Genomic DNA, 23,801 nt, shown 5'->3' with positions numbered 1-23,801 from the left:
GCTTAATACCAGCATTCTGCAAAATGACGACATTTTACATGTCAAAATTCTGTAGATGTCATTGTGTTCCATGTTGACATCATAATTGTCGCCATTGTAGTATGGACATTATGACGGTCAACATTGTGATGGTATACCAAATGAATGGTGACATGCTGCTTTGAATATACTGAAATTAAACAAGCAGCTCTCAGCAAACACACAAGAGAACAAACAGAATTATGAGATGAATTCAGTAATTAAAAATGTAAATCAATTCATTTATTAAATATCATAAAATTTGTACTAAACTTGTCATGAAGATTTAGATGTGAGAAATTAAGAAAGAAAATTATTAATGCTAATTTCTGCAAGACTGTCTTAATAAATAAGTTAAGGCTTTGAACACAATTGTTATATGAGAAGAAGTGCTTTACTAAATAAACTTTCATAAACAAGGCTTGGATTCGGTATGTTACTTAAATACAGTCTCAGTAGCGCAAGAAATTCTAGAAGTAACATTAAAAACAAACCTGTTTCAAAATAATTGGATAGATCATAATGAATAATACTATAATTTGCTGCTGCTCACTGAGACAGTTCCCGAGAACACAATTGCTGGGTTTAATCATTAAATCATGTCTATACGACATTGCCTATTGGCCAAGGTACCTGATTAAACAGCTAATAACAAGCCTCCTAAACATCAAACAATACATAAATGTACGGACTGAAAACCGTGCTTTGCAAAGAAGAGCAATTAAGGCCAAAGAGAGCTGCAATAAATGTCAAACAAATTATATGCATGTGTTATAGCTATGCTTAATGGATCTGTAATTGTATTCTGAATTTCCTTTGATAAATCGACACCAAAACCAAAGGTCAAATGTCTTATTCCAGTCACAAGAATGAATTCTGGTTAATATATAGACATAGTAACTCATCAGTAAATTGGTAATTATTTGTTCAAAGAAAAGGTGTAAAAATGCTAATCTTACCAATAAAACACTTTCCTGTTTCACGATAATCAAACACAGCATCATCAACTTTTTGCTCTTAAAATAATAAAAATTTATGGACATTGTAGGAGTGCCTGAGCAATTTCTTACCATAATAGGTAGTTATTTCTAATGTTCCTTTCATACAGATGTGTCTTCATACATTATTCCCGCAGCTGCGTCCTTCTAAGTGTGTCAAGTCTTGTGCAGCTTGGCTTATGCCCAGTGTCTCTTTCCCTTGACTGCGTATCTTAGAGGCAATGCCATGCGACAAAACCGCTATACGAGACTGCATTGATTAAAGTGATATGGATACTTGATACTTGTATAGCTGTGTGAGACTGAGGGGTAAAATTTACTAAAGGGAGAGTTTTTGGAATTGGAGATGTTGCCCATAGCAACCAATCAGTTTCTAGTTATGATTTTCTAGAAGGTGCTAGTTAAATGTTAAGTAGAATCTGATTGCTTGCTATGGGCAACATCTCCACTTCTAAAAACTCTCACTTTAGTAAATATACCCCAGAGTCTGAATCTGTATACAAAGTGCTACAGTACAGCAGCTGCTTTTATTCAAGCTAAGTTCCATTGTACAGATTCAGACTCAGTCACACACAGACCATACAAGTGTCACATATCAAATTAATCAGTGCAGTCTCGTGAAGCGGTTTTGTCACATCATGTCGGAATTAAGACTCACATCTGAGTGTAAAAAGGTGCAAAAAAGACTCTATACCACTCAAGGCAGCTCTCTTATGCCAGATGTTTCACGTCACATTGCAAACTGAGGCTAGGTGTATGAGGACACATCTATATAACTTGCACCAAAGAGATAAACATTGAAAATAAAAGGTGTTGTAATGAAATTGTGATGGGGCCCACACAGATCTCTCAATCTCAATTTTAAAGTCACACATAGGACTGAAGTGCCTTCACCGGAACATTTTTTTCTAAGAAAAGGGCACAAGTAGTGCTGGACTTTGTACAAGATGAAGCAGAGTTTATGACTATACATCCTTGCTTTCATCCATGCTCTGTCCAAGGTTTAGATTAAAATGTTTCCTGTTATGAAAGGTGATTGTTGATGTACTAGAAACAATTAAAATGAAATACAATGGAGAAAGAGCAGTAGTATGCTTAGTACATCTGCTGCCTACAATGAGAATGCATCATTCTCATCTTTTACACAAACTGTCATGGTGTAGTATTTAAGAGAATGTATTTCTAGACCAGCAATAAGGCATTGGCCTGCCATTGAGAAGGCTGCATTCTATGGATTTCATTCCAAAGATACAGAGTTAAAACCAGAGTTTAAATCCCATTTATCCTTTATTCACAGGTAAAACCATATTCACCTTATATATCTGAGTTTTTCATTTCTCTCTGGCTACACATTTCACACCTCTGTGATGCTGTCTACAATGCAACAGCCCCTCTGTTACAGAGTTAGAACCGGATTTGGACTGGATTTGACCCACTCTGTAATTTCTATAATACTGCAAGTTCTCAAACACTACAATCCCTGCATGCCACTACTCCTCAATTCCAGCCTCCTACAACTTCACCTGGTAACTTGACACATTGTTGTTTAACATTTTCTATTGTTCCTGCATTTTGAAGTATGACATTTGTTATAAATCATTTTACCTTGTACTTTTTGTGCAATATACTGACTGCTTTATATGTCTCTCCTTACTGCAGCATCATGAATTCCCTACTCTAACATCCCTTCTCTGTCCCCCTTCTTCCCAATCCCACTTACCTAGTACCTCTGCCTACATCAACCTACTGTGCTTTTTATTTTCTCTGATTTCCCACTGCATTATACACTTCTATGAACTGCCCATCCTGCAGTGCGCCCTAGATGTCTCATCTGGTACTTTCAAGGGCAGCAGGGGCTGGCTGGCAACTTTTAGCCTGGGGTGCAAATGCATGCAGGCGGCCCTGGCAAAGGTGTGTAGCCAGGGTGCCCGAAGAACGTGCGTGCTACGGCGCCGCCCCCCCTCAAGTGTTTCAGGGAGGAGGCGGGTCCATATGGGATTAATGTAAGGTAAAAATAAAGATTAGGGGCAGCCCCCTGTCGTAGTGCCCATATGCAGTGCCCCCGTGTGCCACAGGAGATAACACCCTTATGCAGGCCTCCAGTAGTGCCCCCAGTAGTGATCCCCCCCTATGCAGTGCCCCTTGTGCCCCCAGTAGTAAGCCCCTTATATAGTGCCCCCAGTAGTGGTCCCTCCTGTTCAGTGCCCCTTGTGCCCCCAGTAGTAAGCCCCTTATATAGTGCCCCCAATAGTGGTACCCCCTATGCAGTGCTCCCAGTAGCAGTCCACCCCCCCATGCAGTGCCCCCAATAGTGGTAACCCTTATGCAATGTCCCTTAAATAGTGGCCCCAGTTGTAGTCTCCCCCCTATGTAGTACCCCCAGTATTGCCCTTTATATAGAGCCCCCAGCAGTGGTCCCTCGCAGTGCCCCCAGTGGTAGTCCCCTCCCCCTATGTAGTGCCCCTAGTAGTAGTACCCTCCCCCCTATGCAGTGCCCCTAGTAGTAGTCCCCTCCCCTTGTAGTGCCCCCAGTAGTAGCTCCCCCCTTGTAGTGCTCCCAGTAGTAGTAGTCCCACCTTGTAGTTCCCCCAGTAGTAGTAGTCCCCCCCTTGTAGTGCCCCCAGTAGTAGTAGTCCCCCCCCTTGTAGTGCCCCCAGTAGTAATCCACCCCCCTGGTAGTGCCCCCAGTACTAATCCCCCCCTGGTAGTGCCCCCATAGTAATCCCCCTCCTGGTAGTGACCCCAGTAGTCCCCCCCCCCAGTAGAGAGAGACTTAATTAAAAAAAAAAACACTTACCTGAAACTCCCGCTCCTGGTCCCGACGCTTCCACCGGCTCCTCTGGCCGCTTTGCATTATGGGAGAGAAGTCGTCATGACGACGGCTCTCCAATTACCCACTGCGGGAGCCGGAAGATGGCTCCCGCAGTGGGAGCAGCGGCAGCCGATGAGAGTCTGACAGACTCTCAGTGGCTGCTGATTACAGCAAACACACAGCTGCCGACTCCGGTGGCTGTGTGTTTGTGCTGTGTAGCGCTGACCGAACTCCGTCCGGTCAGCGCTACACATGCGGTGCAGTCTGCGTCACAGTGACACAGACTGCCCGTGGCCCGCATGACGCTGCGGCCCAGGGGGCACATGGCACCCTGCCCCCCAGCCCAGCCCGCCACTGAAGAGCAGGATAAACAACTTGTGGAAATATTTATGCAGTCACTGTTCATTCATATCCTTGTATGTCTTGTTTACATATATTACTTAACGCACATTGTAAAACTTGTGGTGTCATATAAATAAATTATAATAATAATAATTGTAAGAATGTAGTGCACCCAACATGGCTGCCTCACTTGGTACTCTATTGTGTTGAATGAACAGTGCATGATTACGATGATTTTGCTCCTATTATTTTTGTCTCCCAATTATGTGTCATCTCTTCCAGACATTGCCTATTCTGCCCAATCCTGTATTGTGGCTAAAATGGCTGCCTCACTTGGATCCTTCATGGTAAGGTTGAATGTTGCTTGGAACGGATGACCTAAAATGGCTGCCGCACTTTTGTATTTTTGTATAAATCTCTATATTATGTTCATACTATCTGTAAAGCGCCTTGATTCTTCCTGGAGAAAAGCTCTATATAAATAAAATTGTTATAATTACTATTTTTATTATCATAAATATTTGCCTGTGAATAATGTACACTATAAAAAAAAGACACTGCCACTTTAAAATACCACACAATTACAAGTTTGTAATATGAAGCGTTAAGGTCAAATAAATTGTTCCGTGTTAACTGCAGGGCCGCAACTAGGGGGGGGCTGGAGGTGCACGTGCACCGGGTGAGCCGCTGTACCTGGTGCCAGTGACCTCCAGCCCGGCGCTGCAGAGAGGCTCCAAGCTGGACGTCCGCTGGTAATATTTATTACCAGCGGGCGCCCGGCTCCTTCTCTGCAGCGACGCGGTGTAGCCGGAGCCGGAGGCTGGAGTTCTCTCCCGAACTCCAGCTTCCGGCTCTCCCCACGGGCACTATGGGGGAGACGTCATGACATCTCCCCCATAGTTCCAAGGAGCAGCCGGCGGACCGGACGCGACGCTGGATGCAGGAGCGGGGTTCAAGGTAAGTATTTTTTTTTTAATAAGCTGCACTACAGGGGCATTATTATGGGGGCAGGGGCATTACCACAGGGGCATTACTATGGGGGCATAGGCAATAAGGGGCATTACTAATGGGGCATGAGCACTACAGGGGCATTACTATTGGGGCATGGGCACTACAGGGGCATGGGCACTACAGGGGCATTACTGTGGGGGCATGAGCACTACAGGGGCATTACTGTAAGGGCACTACAGGGATATTACTATGGGGCATGGGCAATACAGGGGAATTACTATGAGAGCATGGGCACTACAGGGGCATTACTATGAAAGCATGGGCACTACAGGGGCATTAATATGGGAGCATGGGCACTACAGGGGCATTACTGTATGGTGGGCACTACAGGGGAATTACTATGGGGGTATTAACATATGGGCATTACTATGGGGGCACTACTGCAGGGGGAATTACATGGGGGGCGCCAAATTACTGTCTTGCCCCTGGTGACAAAAATCCTAGTTTCGGCCCTGTTAACCGGACAGTAAAGGGCAAGAAAATAATTGCCTCCCCACTACATTCCAGACCCTGACAAAATGTTAGAACGTATGTGAAAAAGCTGATAATACATTGATTCAACATCAAGGTCCATGCTACCATGTTTGTGTCAATCGATCCACAGTGGATTTCTGCAAAGCAAGCCTGCTAAATAGGGATGAGCAACATTTTCAAAACTATTCAAAGAGATTGTCACATTGCTCAGTATTTGGCTGTGCACTTTTTCTAGCTATGCGTACTGCATTTGGTTGTAACTGCTCCTAGTCCTATCCTAATGACACAACAAAATGTAAAGACCGTCATTGTCCCAGCTCTATGCACAGTGCAGCTTCAAGTTTAAAGAAATTGCAGCTTTTGATTGGTTGGTTAATCAAATGTTCTATTTTCTTATAGCGCATCTTTAATAACACTACTTTTGGCATAGTGTTGCAAGTTCCCTCTCATATTCTATCCTTATGTGGTCTTTGCCTAGAGCTAGAGATAAGAACATTTTTCACAACTGTTCTTTGTATTTGACACATTCAGCTTTAGTCGATGAATTTGACCTGAAGTGTTCCTACTCCTTCCCCAACAACACCATAAAGCAGAATTAACTGACCCTGTCATCATCCTAGATCTACTGATACACTTAACATTCTGGGAAATGCAGAATATAGAAATACAGTGCAGAGCGGACATTTATCAGAACTCAACAAATAACCATTTAAATATAATTGCTTTTGATCTTAAGCAACATCCTGCTACTATAACTTTGGATAACTAGCTTGTGAAGTAGAACATGTAAATCTGTACATGTGCAAAGATATTTTGTGAAGTAAATGGGCATTTACAGTATACTGTATATGGGCATACATATATGTAATACAAAATGCAGTCATAACTCATAAGGTTCACATTTACAATGTCAACAATCATAATGTCGACACCACAATGTTGACAGCTATGTCGACATTGCTAAAAGGTTGACAGGCCAAATGTCAACATCCTCATTATGTCAACATGCTTACACTGTGGACATGTGACATGCCAACACTCTCAGAATAGAAAAATAGTCACACGGAGAAACCCCAGGAACCTCCAATATGGCACTACAAGGATGGTTTGTTGACACTATATCATGTGGACATTTTAGCAGTGTCTATGAATGTTCACTTGATGAATGTAAACCTAGTATACTACCCCATCCTTAACCAGTTTAAAATTTGGCTCCCATGTACTGAATATTTTTTCCTTTAAATCAACAAATTCAGCAACTTGCAGGCAATAGAAAGGGGGAATATATATGTATGTATATATATATATATATATATATATATATATATATTTTCATTCACTGCATGAAATCCAGGATGTGACCGCATCTGCATGTGTACTCTATCACAGGTAGAGGGACACTTGTGCAGTAAACATAAATCGAGCAGCCTTCAACACACTCCTGGAAGCAACACCTGCTTCTCTATTTCATATAACACAGCAAAAAAGCTGTATGACTGGTGCAAGACAAACAAAAAACGTCTCAAATAAAATTCCATATCAACCTTTTATCCCAAGCTCACAGGATGGATTAACCACAGTGCTAAAAAACAGAACTTTTATTCCACAAAGTTAAAATATCAAATAGTAAAGCATATAAACAACAGACCAATTGAATATAGTATTTGCACATCCCCCATAGAAGTCCTCAAGTGTCTCACCCTTTTTGGATGCTGCAGTGGGCTAGCTTGAATAAGCAATGAGAGGTCCCGGGCAAATAGCATGTCATCACCGCAATAGGCTTAAAAAGGACCCAATCGAGATTCAGCATGCTTCGTCCAAAGATCAGGCATGGGATCCGCACCGAATGTGTAGTCATCATCATCAGCATGCACATGCCCAAAACTAGGTGCAAAACATAAACTTCCAAACAGGCTAATTTTTACTTATGTCCAGGACTGCATAGCCTGCATATGTGCAGGGACGCCGAGAGAGGGGGGCAAGTATGAATTACCCAAGCCCAGGCTTATTTGGGGGTCCCGATGGGTCCTCAGCCAACTGTTGAGGAGGGCAAATCCCTCCTTTGCACCATCACATAGTATTTTTGATTTATTTTTTCAGAGGGAACATGCCACACCTCCAGTATTTGGCCACACCCCCTCTGTATCACCCAGACACACATGACGACCCTGTATATGTGTGTTGTACCATCACAACCACTTCCACCTCTTTGGTCAGAAGTGAAGATGTGATCAAAATGTCTGCGACGCTGCTGGACCTGTACTCGTGTTCTCCCAATTGCTTTTCTCTGCAACCAGGGAAACAATGAACTCTGCATCAGTCCCACTGTGTGGAATATCTTCTCCACAGACTGGTGTAACTCAAAGACCTATCACTGGAATTACACATTTCTGTGAAACGGACTTATCCACCACAGAATTCCATTCAAGCTCATTTTTGACACAAATTTGCTCATCTCTAATTATAACATATTGAACACACTTAACATTAATGGCAAAAATTGAGTTTCTAAGTTAAATGCCGGCAAATCACTAAAGAGCATCTGTGCTGCAGGTTAATGGATAATTAAAGGAAAGAAAACATTGAGAAGTAATTAGAAAAAATCTAATCTGTCTAGCAGCTTGAAATAGGCATTTAATTTAGATAGCATTGCCCCTAGTTCTCTCCAAATACCTAATTATTTTTGAAAGGAGTTTGCTCTATTACACACATTTATTAAAAATGAGAAAATGGTATTATAAATTCATCACCCCAGATATCCCAAAGCTAAAACACAGAATTCTAACTATTACAAGACATGTTTGTGAGAAGAGTATGTCATGTACAGTGTGTGCAATGGACAGCATACCATTTCCCTCTCACAGCTATTTCTGTAGACAATAAGCCGAGCGCATCTCATGAGAGGAAGCTTACTAAGAGCTATGGGCTGACGTGTTCAGGCAAGCGGATTGCCTTTGTAAAGAAGTGTCACATTCTAAGAGAGAGATGTTAAAAAGCAGATCATATGTTTTTTTTCCATCAAACACACTATTCAATGTCCGTGACCTGGAGAATGCATGACTGCAATACAGCAATTTCACACATTGCAGTGTGGGAAAGCTTATAGCAAGTGGCAATAACATTGCATACATACTTCTGAACAAATGAAGCTGGGAATTGTGTCCCTATTCATTGACTGGTGTGGAATGTGCTGAGAGGGATGACATAAAACTCATAAAGCAATACTACTGTATATGAAGTAGTAAAGTATTATAGTATGTTCTTTTTTTTAAATCTGAAGCTTATTTTATGAAGTGCACTTCATGTGTCAAGCAAAACACCTTGGGTTTGCAAACGTCAATTTGCATGACCCCCCCAGCACACCCCAAGCCATACTTGACCGCTTTTGAAAAGGCATTCCAGGGAGATTGTGAAAGTAACACCTATGAGCAAGTGGTAAAGTGGACGTGTACTGTTACATCTGATAGACGTGCCATAAAATTGGCTTCCATTCAAATGTAAATGAGCCCCAAAGCAGCAGTTGTTGCTCAGTAAAGGCGGGTATCCACTTATAGATATACAAACAAGAGCACGATTACAACATTGCTGTCGTGCTCTCGTTTGTATATCTAGTGATGTGCCTAAACTGAACGTTCACCCGTTCAGTCCAGGCACATCCCTCATGCCTGCACATGCTGAACCTGACGAGATCGTCAGGTTGACCAGCATGTACGGTCGGAAGCGACCAGCGGGCACGGGTATCGCTGGTCGCTTCCGACCAAAACATGCCCGATGCATGCACAATTTGCAAGCGATTGCACGATAACGACGTCATTATCGTGCAATCGCTTGGTTAAATCGCTAAGTGGATACCCCCCCTTAAGATCTACTTGTTGATGAAACCACACTGATATATTAATGTACCTTATAACCAATGCAGAGAAATGGCATTGATGATACCATTTTGAATATATATATATATATATATATATATATATACACACACACACACCAGTATATATTTTGTGGCAGTATCACCAGAGGTGGCACTAGTGAGCAGCAGATTCTGTGTGGGCAGGAGAGATCCGCCCACACAGAGAAGAAAATGAGTCTGGGAAGTAGGGTAAGGGCTGCCTTTTGGAGAGAGCTCAGGTGTGGGCTGGTGAGGCAGACCAGTCAGAGAGCCCAGTGAAGCTGAGCGAGCCATTGGGAGGCCAGGAGGCATGTGTCCGAATCTTGCAGGAGGCAAGGGGGGACCACAAACTCTCAGACTGTGATGAGAAGGCAGTGAATTTGCAGACTGAGGAAGCCAAGGCCTAACCTGGAGGATACAGGGAAGGCATAGAGACACACTAAAGACCAGGCCGGAGTCTGTGTTAACCTGCAGGAAGCAGGGCTAAGCTGACTTGGGACTTTTGTTTGCAGACTAGCTGCTCCCTTATAGAGAGGGTTGAAGAAGTGAGTTAGTCGCCCCAAACAGGGGCTAGGTTTGTTTGTTATTTTCCGTTTCCTGATTTCATATGCTGGCAGTAAAGCATCACCTTGTTTATTTCACCTGAAAGCTGTGTGTGGACCCGAATTAAGCACCTAAACACTGTACCCATTCACCCTCTGCCGAGCTAACTAACCCCAAGACATCACAATATATATCTTATTTCTTTTTTTCCAAGTATATAACAGCTACATATTTGGAGTAAAGTGCAGTAAGGGACATTGCAAGACTCTTTAGGGAGTCAGAAGATTGTTACTGTTTCAGGGAGCCTCCCTGACATTCAGAGAGAGTTGGCAAGTACTGTATGCCCCAAGCTGCACGGCCTCTCTACACACAGCAGCTTTCACAAACTGCAAATGTCCCTCAATTTGTGGAGAAGGCACCCATTTCAATTAAATAAAGTTTTATACTGTAGATGTGTCCTAATATACTGCTAGGTATAGCTTTATGTAAGGATAGGAATTTACAAAATCAGGCAAAACATTTGTGCAAATCTTGATTTGCATCATTTTGCACAGCTGTGTTCTAGGATCGCAACCTCTTGTTTTGGCAAATTTGCAATTTTTAGTCGATGAATTAAGCTGGGCTGACAATGGTTAGTTTATTTGTGAGGGGCGTTTTACGTTGGGTGTGGTAGGACTGGGAGCACTTAAGTACAAATTCCAACAATGAAACAAGCACAATTTCACAGCCACGTGTAGAAAAAGGCAAGTTTTCAACATTTTCATTTCTGTTAATAGCTAGAAAAAAAAAGGAGTAAAAAGTTGCCAATGCCACTATCACATCTGCTCAGGGCCGTCTCTTCCATTGGGCTTGTTGGGCAGTTGCCCAAGGATCCGAAGCTTCAAAGGGCCCGCCAATCCGCCCCCTGCAGCCGGGGGGACCTTGACTGCTGCGCTGATGCTCCTGGGTTGCAGCTGAATAGAACACCGGTCCCTGTACCCCCCTCATCTCCACTTCCTCCCTCTGTGCTTCCCCTCCCCCTCACTTGACTACTGCTGCTCCTGGCTCCCGGAGTTACCAATGGTCGGAACTCCAACCCCTGCTCCCCACTCTGCTCCTCATCTCCAGACACATAGTGGCTAGCTGGCAGTCTTGCACTGTCACAGTGACACTCCAGCTGCAGTACAAGAGGAGCCGTTTGTGGATAGTAGTTGCTTTCTCCTATCCTGCAACAGACAACAGACAGTACAGAAGCCTCCGCCGGTCTCATCATGGCACAGACCCCGAAGAAGATGGCGGAGGAGCTGACTTACTCCATCAGTCTGGGCATCTTCTCCATCCCAGTTACCCTCCCGTGTGGACACAACTTTTGCCACAGATGCCTGGACCTCACCTGTAAGGAGTCCATCGGGTCAGTGTACAGCTGCCCACAGTGCAGGTGCAGCTTCCTGGCCAAGCCGGCTGAGGAAGAACACACTGCTCCGCAATCTGGTCAGCCAGGTGGTGGCAGCCCGGGATGAGAAGGAGAACTCACTCTGTGCCTCCCCTCCACTTCTCCTTACTTGACTGTAGTTGCTCCTGGCTCACACGGTGCTGTGGTTTGCTGCTTCATGGAACTCCAGTCCCTGCACCCTTTCTCATCTCCACTCCCTGTGCCTCCCCTCCCCTGCTCCTTCTGGCTCCCGCAGGGTTGTGGGTTGCTGATGATTGGAACTCCGCACCCTGCTCCCCTTCTCATCTCCTTCTATGACTTCCCTACACTGCCTTTGGATCCCTCTAAGCTTGCCTACCTGGTCTCCGCAGCTCTGCTGACTGGTTACAGAAGCACTTGTGAGTAATACCATCCACGGTGCCTGTGTGTGTTTTTTCTGTGGGGGCTTGTGTATGTGTGTTTTTCCTGTGGGGGGCTATGTGTGTGTTTATTCAAGTGAGGAGGGGCTATGTGTGTGTTTATTACAGTAGGGGGCTATGTGTGTGTTTTTCCTGTGGGGGGCTATATGTGTGTGTTTATTCCAGTGGGGGGGCTATGTGTGTAAGTGCTTATTACAGTGGTGGGCTATGTGTGTGTGTATTCCAGTGGGGAGCTATGTGTGTGTTTATTCCAGTGGAGGGGGGCTATGTGTGTGTATTCCAGTGGGGAGATATGTGTGTGTGTTTATTCCAGTGGGGGGGGGGCTATGTGTGTGTGTTTTATTCTGGTGGGGGGGGGCTATATGTGTGTGGTGATTCCAGTGGGGGCCTGTTTCTGTGGTTTTTTTTCCTGTGAAGGCCTATGAATTTGTTTGTTTTTTATCGGTGACAATGTGTGTTTTTTTTTTCCATATGAATCCTGTGGGGGGAATTCAATGTGCATAATGTGTAAGAGGCATTACTGTGTGTGGCATAACATGTAAGTAGCGTTGCTGTATGGCATAATATTTAAGGAACACTACTACTGCATGGCATAAGGGGCACTACTACTGTGTAGCATAATGTGTATAAGGGGTACTACAATTTGGTACACTACACTGATGAGAAGGAGGACACACCTCTTTTGAGTGGCCATGCCCCTTTTTCCAGCATGCGCATAAGTACGACCTTAAATTTTCCAACCCCCACTACAAAATTCCCACTTCGACCGCTGTCATAGTATGATATGGTATTATTGCAGCAATAAGCCCCATCATACTGAGATTTTGTCATGTTATAATTATAGGATTGTGCAGTTATTTGATATTATTGCAGCAATAAGCCCTGGAGCAGTGTGAGAGACATGACTGCTCATACATGGCAGCCTATCTCCAGTGCTGCAGCTGCTGTGGGATATTGATTTGCTTGTGGGGATCTAAAGGTTTAATTTAATTGACCATTTACACTGTTTTCCCATGAATGGGTGGATAGGTGCCCCAGTGCATTGCTTTGCCCAGGGCCCACTTTGCTGTTAAGACAGCCCTGCAACTGCTAACAACTTGCTTACTTCATGAAAATGGTGCAGCTTTCTTATACCGGCATTGCCGTGGGTGATAAAATACATTTCCTACAAATTTTGGATGTAATATACTGTAATATACTTATTGATGGCTTTTCTTTGCTCATGAAATCTCAAGCATAGCAACTGTAGAATTCCATTTAGTTAATAAGATCACATATAAGGTAATGTTGTGGCAAATTGATCTGTCTTTGAACCATGGTAAGTAGATTCCATGCACAATTTCAAATGTATATATAATTATTCAGGAATAAAAATAGCTTATTTATGGGGGAAGTAGTAATGTTCCCAATCTTCATGCTGTCGACAGTCAATATGTTGACAGCATGATTTCTACAGGACAATGCCGACACTGTTGTAATGTTATTTAAAGCATTGTAACAGTTTGGGCATTATAACTTTAAATATGATACTTTACGATCATGTTTAACGTTACAATGCAGACAGTGTTACAATGCTTTCAATAGCATTACAACAGTGTCTGATTGTCCCATCTATATTATACTGTCAATGTATTGACTGTTAACAGCATGGTGATTGACAATTCGTATGTATCCCATTTATGACTGTATGTTGAGTAGCATCTATCTCATGAGACATCTATCTGAAAAACAGCAGTATATCTGCATCAGGTGTACAAAATATATATTTACACCTGACAATAGCATAGAAATTCAGACTGACAGTGTTATTCATAAACGCAAAAGTTACATTAAACTATTCATACACAATATAATAATACTAGCTGATGTACCCAGTTTCACCCAGATAGACCTTAGATATTTTCATTTCTTGCTGGCACCTGGCCTCTGCTACTCCGAGCACCTTGGGGTGATCTTGCTGGCTCCAGGCGTCTGCTACTCCGTGCACCTCGGGGTGATCTTGCTGGCACCTAGCCTCTGCTGCACTGAGCACCTCTAGTGATCTTCCTGGTACCTGGCCACTGCTGCTCTGAGCACCTCGAGTGATCTTCCTGGTACCTGGCCACTGCTGCTCTGAGCACCTTGAGTGATCTTCCTGGTACCTGGCCACTGCTGCTCTGAGCACCTCGGGGTGATCAAGCTGGCACCTGGCCTCTGCTGCTCTGAGCACCTCGAGTGATCTTCCTGGTACCTGGCCACTGCTGCTCTGAGCACCTCGAGTGATCTTCCTGGTACCTGGCCACTGCTGCTCTGTTCCCCTTGGAGAGTACTTTGCTGGTACTTAGCCAACGCAGCACAGTGCACGTAAGATTAATCTGCGCATATTTCCTTGCTGGATCCTGAAGTTGCTTCCTTTTAGGGTAGGTGTATCTGGCACGATGTTTGGCAGAAGCCTTCTTGGGAACAGGAAGAGGTGATGCTTGTGAGAGATGCGAGGTTGAGTTGGGCTGGAGGAGGGATGGTGTGGTGCACACTTCTTGAGGTTCATGTGGCAGGTATTCATCGCAATGTCCCTTAGAGAGGTCCTGCGTGAAGCCTAGCCTTTTCATGGAGTGATGTTCAGCACCGAAACATTCATAGAGCTCAACATTACGGTAGTTGCCCAGCTGCCACCAGTTTACATAAACCACCATATTTAGATTGGTTATTATTTTTTTTATTTTTTTTTAAGGAAAATCCATTCTGGTTTTTGGTTAAAAAATCATTACAATAAACCCTGCAGCAAAAATTGCATAACATTTAATTTCACATAATATGTGATAACCAGTTAGTAACCTCCTTAACAATCTTCATAATAGAGTAAATAGACCAATGTTTTTCTAAAGCTGGGTACACACTCTAGGATGTAGTACCCAGAGTCAGCACAATGCGATGGAACACTATATCACGCAACATATCGTTCCATGTTGCGCGCCTACCATTGCATCATCCAATCTCTTGTGCAGCACAGCATATGGGACGATGCAATGAACGACCGCTGTACACACTATCCAAACCACATGATATATATCGTTCTGATCCACGTCGGTACAATCTATCAGAAGATGGATCGCGCAGTGTGTACCCAGCTTAATATATTAAAAGTGGTTACAATAGGAAAGAAAAGTGATTGTTTCCTGGTATTCTTTATTTAACATTATGCGCCAGATTCACACTGTCACACAGTATGTCGATATGAGCGCAGTTGGCCGATGTTTTAAGTACTGCACATATGTCTGAGGTGCACTGCACATGCACCCCGATTGTTATTGAACTGAGGCACGGAACGAAATTGGATGCAGGGAGTTTGGTTTTGATTTGGCCTTCCTGGGAGGTAACAGTGTGGGTTGCTAGACAGACGCGGGCGTATCGCTGACAGCGACTGCATCTAAAGATGCACAACTGCTCACACACTACGCCATTCTCAGACGCAGAAACTGCACCTGCCATAGGACTGGGGCAAGTTTAGATTGTGCGTCTGATGTTGCATAGCACCAAGACAGATTTTCACAGCTGCAAGACGCTGCAAGTGGGGGTCTCAGTTTTGCAGTTTATCCATCGTGGCATTAGCATAAAAGTGCAGATGTGGCTGCAGCAAGAGACGCGGACACTTTTGCATCCGACTCAGTATCCGGCCCTATATTTAAAAAGGTCAGTGTTATGTAATTTACTAACTTTCTCAAGACTCTTAGTAAATAATGTACTGCAATAACCTTGTTCTTAAACCCTTTGAAGAATGTATACTGTATGACTGTCCTTCAAAAGATTAGAGACTCATACAGTTCCTTCTTATCCTTTTGTTGTCCTTCCAATGTGATAACTTGAATAGCTTAAATAGCTGCTGCTATTGACTTCCTTTATGTACAGTATGTACACTTAGGTGTTCATGTGATTTTTCCTATCAAGGACCAAATCAAGAAAATCCTTTTTTTCTTTACCAATTTTTTGATGTAAACTGGAATCAAATGTATTTTTTATTAATTGCTTCTAATTCACTCACAAATAATATATTGGTTCAACAATTTTTAATTTGTTTATAAAAACCTGCATTACCAACTAATCATACTTTTAACTGTTTTATATGTTGTGAGAAAATAATGATGCTGCAGGCAGGGCACAGAGCTGGTCTAAACTGAAGCCATCTCAGACTAATGTCTTGTCTGCTTACCACATAAGATAAAATGAAATACAAATAATCCACAACTGTTATGTACCCTTCTGAAAGCCCAAAGAGACTCATTATTACAGTATTAAATAATTTATTTATTTATTAACAGTTTCTTACATAGGGCTCTATTTACTACAATCCGCATATTGAATGCGGATTGTAGTGTGATATTACCGAGTGAATTCGCATTGCGAATTCAGGCAATATCACAGGGATTTACTATTAATCCCTTGCAGGGACAGAGCTTGTGATAAAGCTCTGTCCCTGCGGATCTCTCTAGTCACGGTATTTTCGGAAAAAATACAGCGACTAAGAGCCCGTGCATTCGCCGACCCACCGTCGCAGCTACCCCCACCGATGCTAACCCCCGCCCCCCGGGATTGCGGACCCCCGCAACCTCCCTCCCCCCCTGCGACCCCCCCCTCCCTTCATTACACTTACCTGCATCCTCCTGGCCTCCGGTGATCTTCTCCGGGCTTCCCGATCAGGTGATCTCCCATACTGCACTGGGACCCGATCACCTGATGACCGGGCCGCAGTGCACTATGGGAGACCAGCTGACCGCTGACCGGAGAGGAGCCATCACCGGTCCCTGGATTCAGGTAAGTAAAAAAAAAATGTTTAAATTTTTTTTTTCTTTTTTTTACAGCAATCAGCTTGCGGTCTGTTTAGACCACATAGCTGATTACTGGTACCGGCTCCCGCCTCTGCTCTCCCCGTTAGAGCAGAGTGGGAGCCAGGTAACCGGGTGAGACCCTGGATAACGCCACCTCCAGGTGGCGTTATTATCACAGGGCTTCCCCCGGTATTTTTTTACAATTTATTTTTAGTAACTCTGGTCGGATCACATTTCCCATTACAATTATGGGAAATGCGATCTGCTTTACTAAAAATAAGTGATACTAGGGGTTGGAGTAGAATTTTACTAATTCTACTCCAATTGCCCTGTAATAACTACAGGTGAAACTAAAATAATGTGAAAAGGGTGTGAAAACACCCTTTTTCACTTTATTTTAGTAAAAATAATGTTAATAAATAGAGCCCATAGTGCAGCATATTCCATTGCCCTTAATATAAATTATAATCATTGTGCATCTAAACATCAGGACAGCAGTCCCCCCTAAGAGGCATATTTGGGGATGGGCCCAAGTGAACTTATGTTGCAACTCAAGGATAACATGTCATTATTTCCCTTAACTTATAATTTCCTCTCCCATTATGCATTTCCAGGCTTAAGGGACTACAAGTGCAAAGACAAATCGAGATACAGACACATTTTGACATGCATGTAGCACAGAAATGCATGTACTATACAACAAATATTTAGTAATTATTTACATACATCCAACCGAACATCAGACAATCAATGTCTTGATAAGAGCCCAGTAACTTTGAGATAAGAATGTAGGAAAAACATGTGATATGGGCCCTGGCTATAAAGTGTGAATAATAAGCCATTGTCAGATATATCATTTCCAATTTTTAGCAGTCTGGAGAACAACCAGTGCTCAGTTTCACTATTAGTGCCATCAAGGATTTCCATGGCTGAATGTGATTTCTGCCCAAACAGCATAAAGACAAGATGGTATGCCAATGCTTCACTTATGTTTTTATAAAATGATTGAAGTCAACGGGGATGAGAATGATAAAAAGAAAATGATTACAAAAGTGCTGAAACTGGTGAAGAACCAGCGACTTGATCTTTTTTTGTCTATTTTCAAATGATTCAATGAACAGTGAAAGGTATACATTGATTCTGTCAAGCCTTCTCAACCACATATATGTTGTAACATAAATCTAAGTAAAAACAGATTTACAGAGTCAGCTCAAACACTGGCCTAGCAGATCAGTTATTTAACTCTTACCGCATCATGCTATTATCAGCGATATTTATTAGATTCATTGTGTCAATAAAGGCTTTTATCACAGCGGTAAAAAAAAATGACATTATCGTCATGACACTGTATACAAAATAAATAGGTTCCTACATATTTCAACTGGATCTATGGATTTTAACAGAAATTAAATTGACCAAGGTCTCTGCTCATGTTGATAATGCTAGTTTAGACAAGCACTATCAAAATGATGTTGATAAAGACACAAATTAACAATATATATACATAATCATATATTTATTTTAAATGTAATAGGTGATTTTTTAGTGTAATAAGAGACCTTAAAATATCAGCCTTGCAATTACATAGCATATTTACTTTATATAGCAGTGAAATCTAACCAGACATATGCACACTGTAGCTTCTCCTGTACTGTTCCAGAGCTTAGAGGTGAAGAAGACAGGGCAGAATACAAGCTGCAGGATAGCTGGGCTTTCAGTCATTGACTCTCTAGTTTTACCTTAACCTCTGGCTTTTCAGCGTTGTAGAACTACAAATCACAGCATGTCCTGCCAAAAGGTAAGCTAGGACTTGTGGTTCCAAAATGTATTGAGAGCCATATATTACACTGGTCGATAGGCATCCATATAATACAATTGAGGGGGTATATATTTACTAACCAGTGGGTTGTCAAAGCCATCATTCATCAACGGCTTTGACCGATCGTTTTAAAACAACATTATTGTTCATTTCATCAAATACTTTTTAAATAAAGCATTTCTTTTTAACAACTAATATTTTACATTACTTTCAGAAATCACATTTAGACTGTGGTGTAAAGGAGAGTCACATATAGACAAATTCCCTGTAACGTACCTACTATCCCCACATCAGCAGTTTGAAATCCATATAATTCAGCAGCTTTGATGCCATCTGAAGATCCTGGTGGGATGCTGCATTGAAATTGTTCTTGTTCTTCATCTTCCACAACAAATGAGATAACACCTAATAATAAACAGCAGACATTGTATAAATGAATGGTTATATCTGTTTTTACAGTTTATACTTCTATATAAATGAAAGTTAAGTGTAGGGTCTAAACCAATTTAATAGCAATGAAGAAATATATTAAGTCATCCAAGAGAAATGTACAGTATACTATATCATAGTTTTACATTTCAAATAAGGAGATGGAGGAAGAACATATTGTTCAGATAAACCAAGTAAAGCTTCCTTTGACCTCATTACAAATATCTGAGACTCCTCCAACATCTTTATAACAATGTACTTGCAGCATCTCATAAAGTTCAAGATACTTTGAATAAGTTGCTGTAACATCACTTGTCCTGTCCCTGTGTATGATTCAACCAATACACACACAATGCATTTCTACAAAGGAAGTGTCCAAAGCTGTCTCCCAAACTCTCCCTTCATAGTAAGAGAAACATATACCACCAACCATGGCTACCTGCTGCAGAGGAACAATAAAGACCATGGTGGACATATTTTTATATTTTGTTAACTATAAACACTCAAATTATTTCATGTATATTACTTAGCTCATCATTACACAGACTTTACTATATATTAAAATTTAATTTTAGCTCTTTAAGTGTAGCATTAAAAAGGAGACTGAATATACCCTAGCATAGCCTGAAGACTGTCCAATTTGTTGTAGAGATTTTTATTCTGCTCTGCATAATTCAAGGGATGCATTGCAAGGAATTATATATCTCCTTCCACCTGCACCTTTTCTCTTGTAGTGCACAGACATTGTGGTAGTTAGCTTACAGTACCTTCCAACTTTAGTGAGGCTGAGGTCGGGGCAACTGCACACGCCAGATGTGCGCGCCTGAAATTAGGGGGCATGGCTTAGTGACAAGGGGGAGTGCTCTCACTGAAAGTGCCGTATCCAGGAGCCATGTCTCTGTTTTCATATGCTGAGGGCTTGCCAAGTACTCTGGGAGCTGCTGGACAGCCCCAGCTTCTCCCACAGTCGGCATACAGTGTGTGTGGATGCATCATACATTTACCACGCAGTGTCAGAGTTTCACCCCAACCTCTCCCCCCCATCTCTCGCTGCAGGACACTGTGGCCCGTGAGGAGGACAGAGGGACAGGACTCAAAAAAGCAGACTGTCCTGCTGAAATCGGGACAGATGGGAGGTATGTTTAGTAGAAAACATCACATATCTGAGATAATGCTGAACAACATGATCTGCATCTAATTTGGTAAAATATATTAGGAAGCAGTGCGCTCCTGCACTGTCTCCTCCTCCACACTGTGCATACATGCTGGGCACTAGCCATCTTTATTGTGAGGAGTGACATGGTGGAAGACAGAAGTCTAAAGAGAGACCTAGATCATAGCAAAGCTCTAGCTGACACTGGCGCCCAAAATGCAGTCTGAGTTTAGGTAATTAATTAGTTGCAGCTGCTAAAACAAGAAAATTGTGTACTATTATCAAAAGCATGTACCTGTATTAAAATATTGGCTGTGCAATAATATAATTAATACCAATAAAGTAATCACTCTATAAATCAATCTAATATTTATTTTCACAATCCCAAAGAAACAATAAACATGAAAGAAGCTTCATTCATAAAATAAACATAGAACACATTATAAAATGCACATGAAGTATTTGACACATGAGATGTGTCATTACAAGTTATTAATATCTTGTGACTTTGTTACTATTGTTCCTCTATGATACTGATCATATTCTATAAGTCTTTGCAAAGAGAAAAAGTGATATGTTATTAACTGAACAAAGTTATTTGAAAATTTGAGTAATCCAGAGTTACTCATTAGGGAGCAGCGTTAGCTATTAATACATTTATTTAAATCAATGCGATTGCACTTTATTGCAACTTGAGAGAGTGCCCGGTGGTAGAATTATTTATGTAACTCTTTGTTGTTGGTCAGATTGTAATAATATTTACCTAATATTTTCACCTAAATAGACAGCAATTAAGATATATTTTGGCTTTATCCACTAATAGTAGGACTTTAGTTGGAGGGCAGCTCCCTGACGCAATACTCTCCCATTTATTGGTGCTATCCAAGTAATGGTCTAATTTTTTTTAGAACTTATTATTATTATTATTTTCATTTATTATTCATTTTCTTCTACTGTTTATGTAGTATTATATTAGTTAATTTTGTTTTTCTCTTATGAGGTACACATGTACAAGTATATTTTAGCTTAACAAAATAAAAGATAGTTTTTAAACCCTTTCATATTTTCAATAAGAGTGTGCCACAAAAGAGTTTTCTTTCTTTTCTGTTCGTTACTTAAATAACTGAGTCCCTCCTGGGTCCTGGCTCCTGGTTTGCCTGGTGGTCACACACACTAAGTGGAGTGCAGGCAGTGCCAGCACCACACTCCCCAGAGCTTCTCTCTGTAAACTGCTGTATTTACTGTGGGTATATATGCTCTTGCCATGCGCAAAAGTACCCTTGGGAGGCCCCCCAAAAATTGGCTCTGGCCGACACTGTATAGGATGTGCATTAAACATATCCATTTCATTATATAAAAGCATGGTGTCTATGCCTGCCATTACAGTATATTTGTTACCATTTGTTATGCCTTTTATAAATGTACTCATTATTTATAAATGTCCAAATCATATGGCAACTGTTTTTAGTTAAGTCATTAGTTTGCAATGTGTTCATATTCCACTAAAATACAATGTTTGAAAATTGATCAAAATGACAAACATTTGGTTTCAGAATACCACATAACACTAGCTTCTGTAAATCCTGTGTTCCCTACTAAAAGTATTCTGTGGGTATACATAAATGCTAATACTTGTCAAGATAATCAATATCATACATGTACAAGAACTTATTACCTTGGAACACTCCACGTTTCAATGGAGATATACTCAGAGTATATGGAGATGATGTTCCAGGTTTAACAGTTAACATTTGGGGTCCACCAACAAATGGAATGTCTGACACCACCTTAAAGAGATATATAAATAAAATAATTAACTGACATTTTTTAAATAAATATGCACACATTCTAATGGCACCAGAGACAGTGAATAACAATAACAGAGTAAAACTGCATAGAAGTGGATCTTAGAAGTGGAAAATTACACAATACTCAAGATGCTGATCCTGTTATAATGTGAAAGCTTAAAACTATATGTGTTGTACAAAATAAAATAAAAATGAAACATAATTTGCATAACATTATAAAACAGAAATAGTATAGAATGTGTTATCCCACAAACATCATAAAAGTCTCAAAAACAAATAGAGAGAAAATAATTGCTGCTTTCCCATAGTATTGTTATGTATACAGAGTTGGCCAACCAGGGGTTATGTAACCTACAGTCACTGTTACTCAGCCCTACGTTGAATTAATGTCCCATACACCACCCCAGCATTGAATAAATAGTCCCATCACATTACCTTGAATCGGCACTACCATTGCCCCCTATTACAGCCTTCACCATCAAATAAACTGTCCTCCCAAAATCCATCAACAGATTAATATCTACTACTGTTAAATGACTTGCACTTCCCCTCGCCATTAAATTAATAGCCCCAGCACCCACAGCCGTAATACAGAAACATCCCTCCATCCCCCAGTACTAATCTTCTCCACTACAGTACAACTCCCTATCAATTCTCTTGACCTCCTCCCTACTGATTCTCTTCAGGAAGTCTCCTCTTACCCCTAGCCTTGTTCTCTACACTGATAGCAGCAACAAGATGAGAGAATTTGAAAGAACAAATAAAATCCTGTTAATATGGAAGAGTAGAAAATGCAGTATACAGTATGTCACCACATATCATTATATAATAATGGTAACACATGGTTTAACTGGTCAAAACATATCTACAATAACTTTAGACAGGGTATAGCTAAATCACTCACAGGGAAGATAGCTTGGGTGCTCCCTTACTGTAAAATGCAATATCACAACATATGAGCACAATACTTGTTTGATCCTTTCTAACATTAAGAAGTTGTCCACTGTTATCTGTTATTTTTTGGAGTAGGCAGCACCAATGGTGGTTTAAGATTAATATTGGTCCTGGTCTGAAGGCTAGGAATGGGCATTGGGTGTATCTTCAACTACATCATACTTGTTAAAACAAGAAGCAGAATTCATACATACTATAATCAAAATTATACGTACAGCAAAATTTACAGAGAGCTTGACCCTATCCACATGACCTCTGCTTAATTCCATTATATTCTAAACTTCCTGTTACCTATTTTAAGGAATACATGCACAGTGTAAACTCTCCTTTCTCAATGCTCTTGACCCACCCCTGAATATTCCCACCCCTTCATTTGATACAGGGCCACCACTCCAGGTCCCCACCACTCCATTGGGTAAATTTGCTAAAATTCGATTTTGGTTCCATTTAAAATCAACCAAAATAGAACCAACATCCCCACAAAATCGACCAGTGTTTCTATTCAAATTAGATAATTTACTAACAGTTGATTTTGGGTTCCATTCTGATTTCGATGGTGCATTGGTTTCTATTTGAAGTTGTAAATGTGTTCTATTCACCAAAAATCAGCCCAAAATTGACCAAAAATCTACCCAACATGGAACCAAAATTATAAAAAAGCATTCCTATTGGCCAAAACATGTCACATGCACTGTATTACACACATACACCTTCATCCCAGTGCTAATTTGCATATCCACAAAATGTTTAAATAATTTATATACCTTTAAATGCCTGATTTATACAGCCAGAGTGCCCCACATGCTTCTCTCCCATGTTTTTTACCATCATATTTATTTTTCAGACACTCTACATGATTTAAAATAAAATAGAACTATTTCTGATGGTTCTATTGAAATTGCCAATTCAATTTTCA

At 41.4% G+C, this 23,801-nt stretch overlaps 1 protein-coding gene across 1 annotated transcript in view; it reads right to left on the bottom strand.

Moving 5' to 3' along the window:
* LOC148514013 (cilia- and flagella-associated protein 47-like) overlaps positions 1-23,801 on the bottom strand; it is a gene marked incomplete at its 3' end in the record, with an annotated part of 651,210 nt that overhangs the window by 314,202 nt on the left and 313,207 nt on the right. Inside the window, exons 49-50 of the mRNA XM_088481183.1 lie at positions 21,799-21,910; positions 18,818-18,946 (exon numbers count right to left, since the gene is read on the bottom strand). Coding sequence (XP_088337309.1) covers positions 18,818-18,946; positions 21,799-21,910 — 241 coding nt within the window. The remainder of the gene's footprint in view (positions 1-18,817; positions 18,947-21,798; positions 21,911-23,801) is intronic.

This window comes from Taudactylus pleione, unplaced genomic scaffold (genome assembly GCF_031769625.1).
Source record: "Taudactylus pleione unplaced genomic scaffold, aTauple2 ptg000265l, whole genome shotgun sequence".
In the NCBI taxonomy this organism is placed as follows: Eukaryota; Metazoa; Chordata; class Amphibia; order Anura; family Myobatrachidae; genus Taudactylus; species Taudactylus pleione.
Note: the sequence above shows the minus strand (reverse complement) of the source record. Positions and strands in the feature narration are given on the sequence as shown.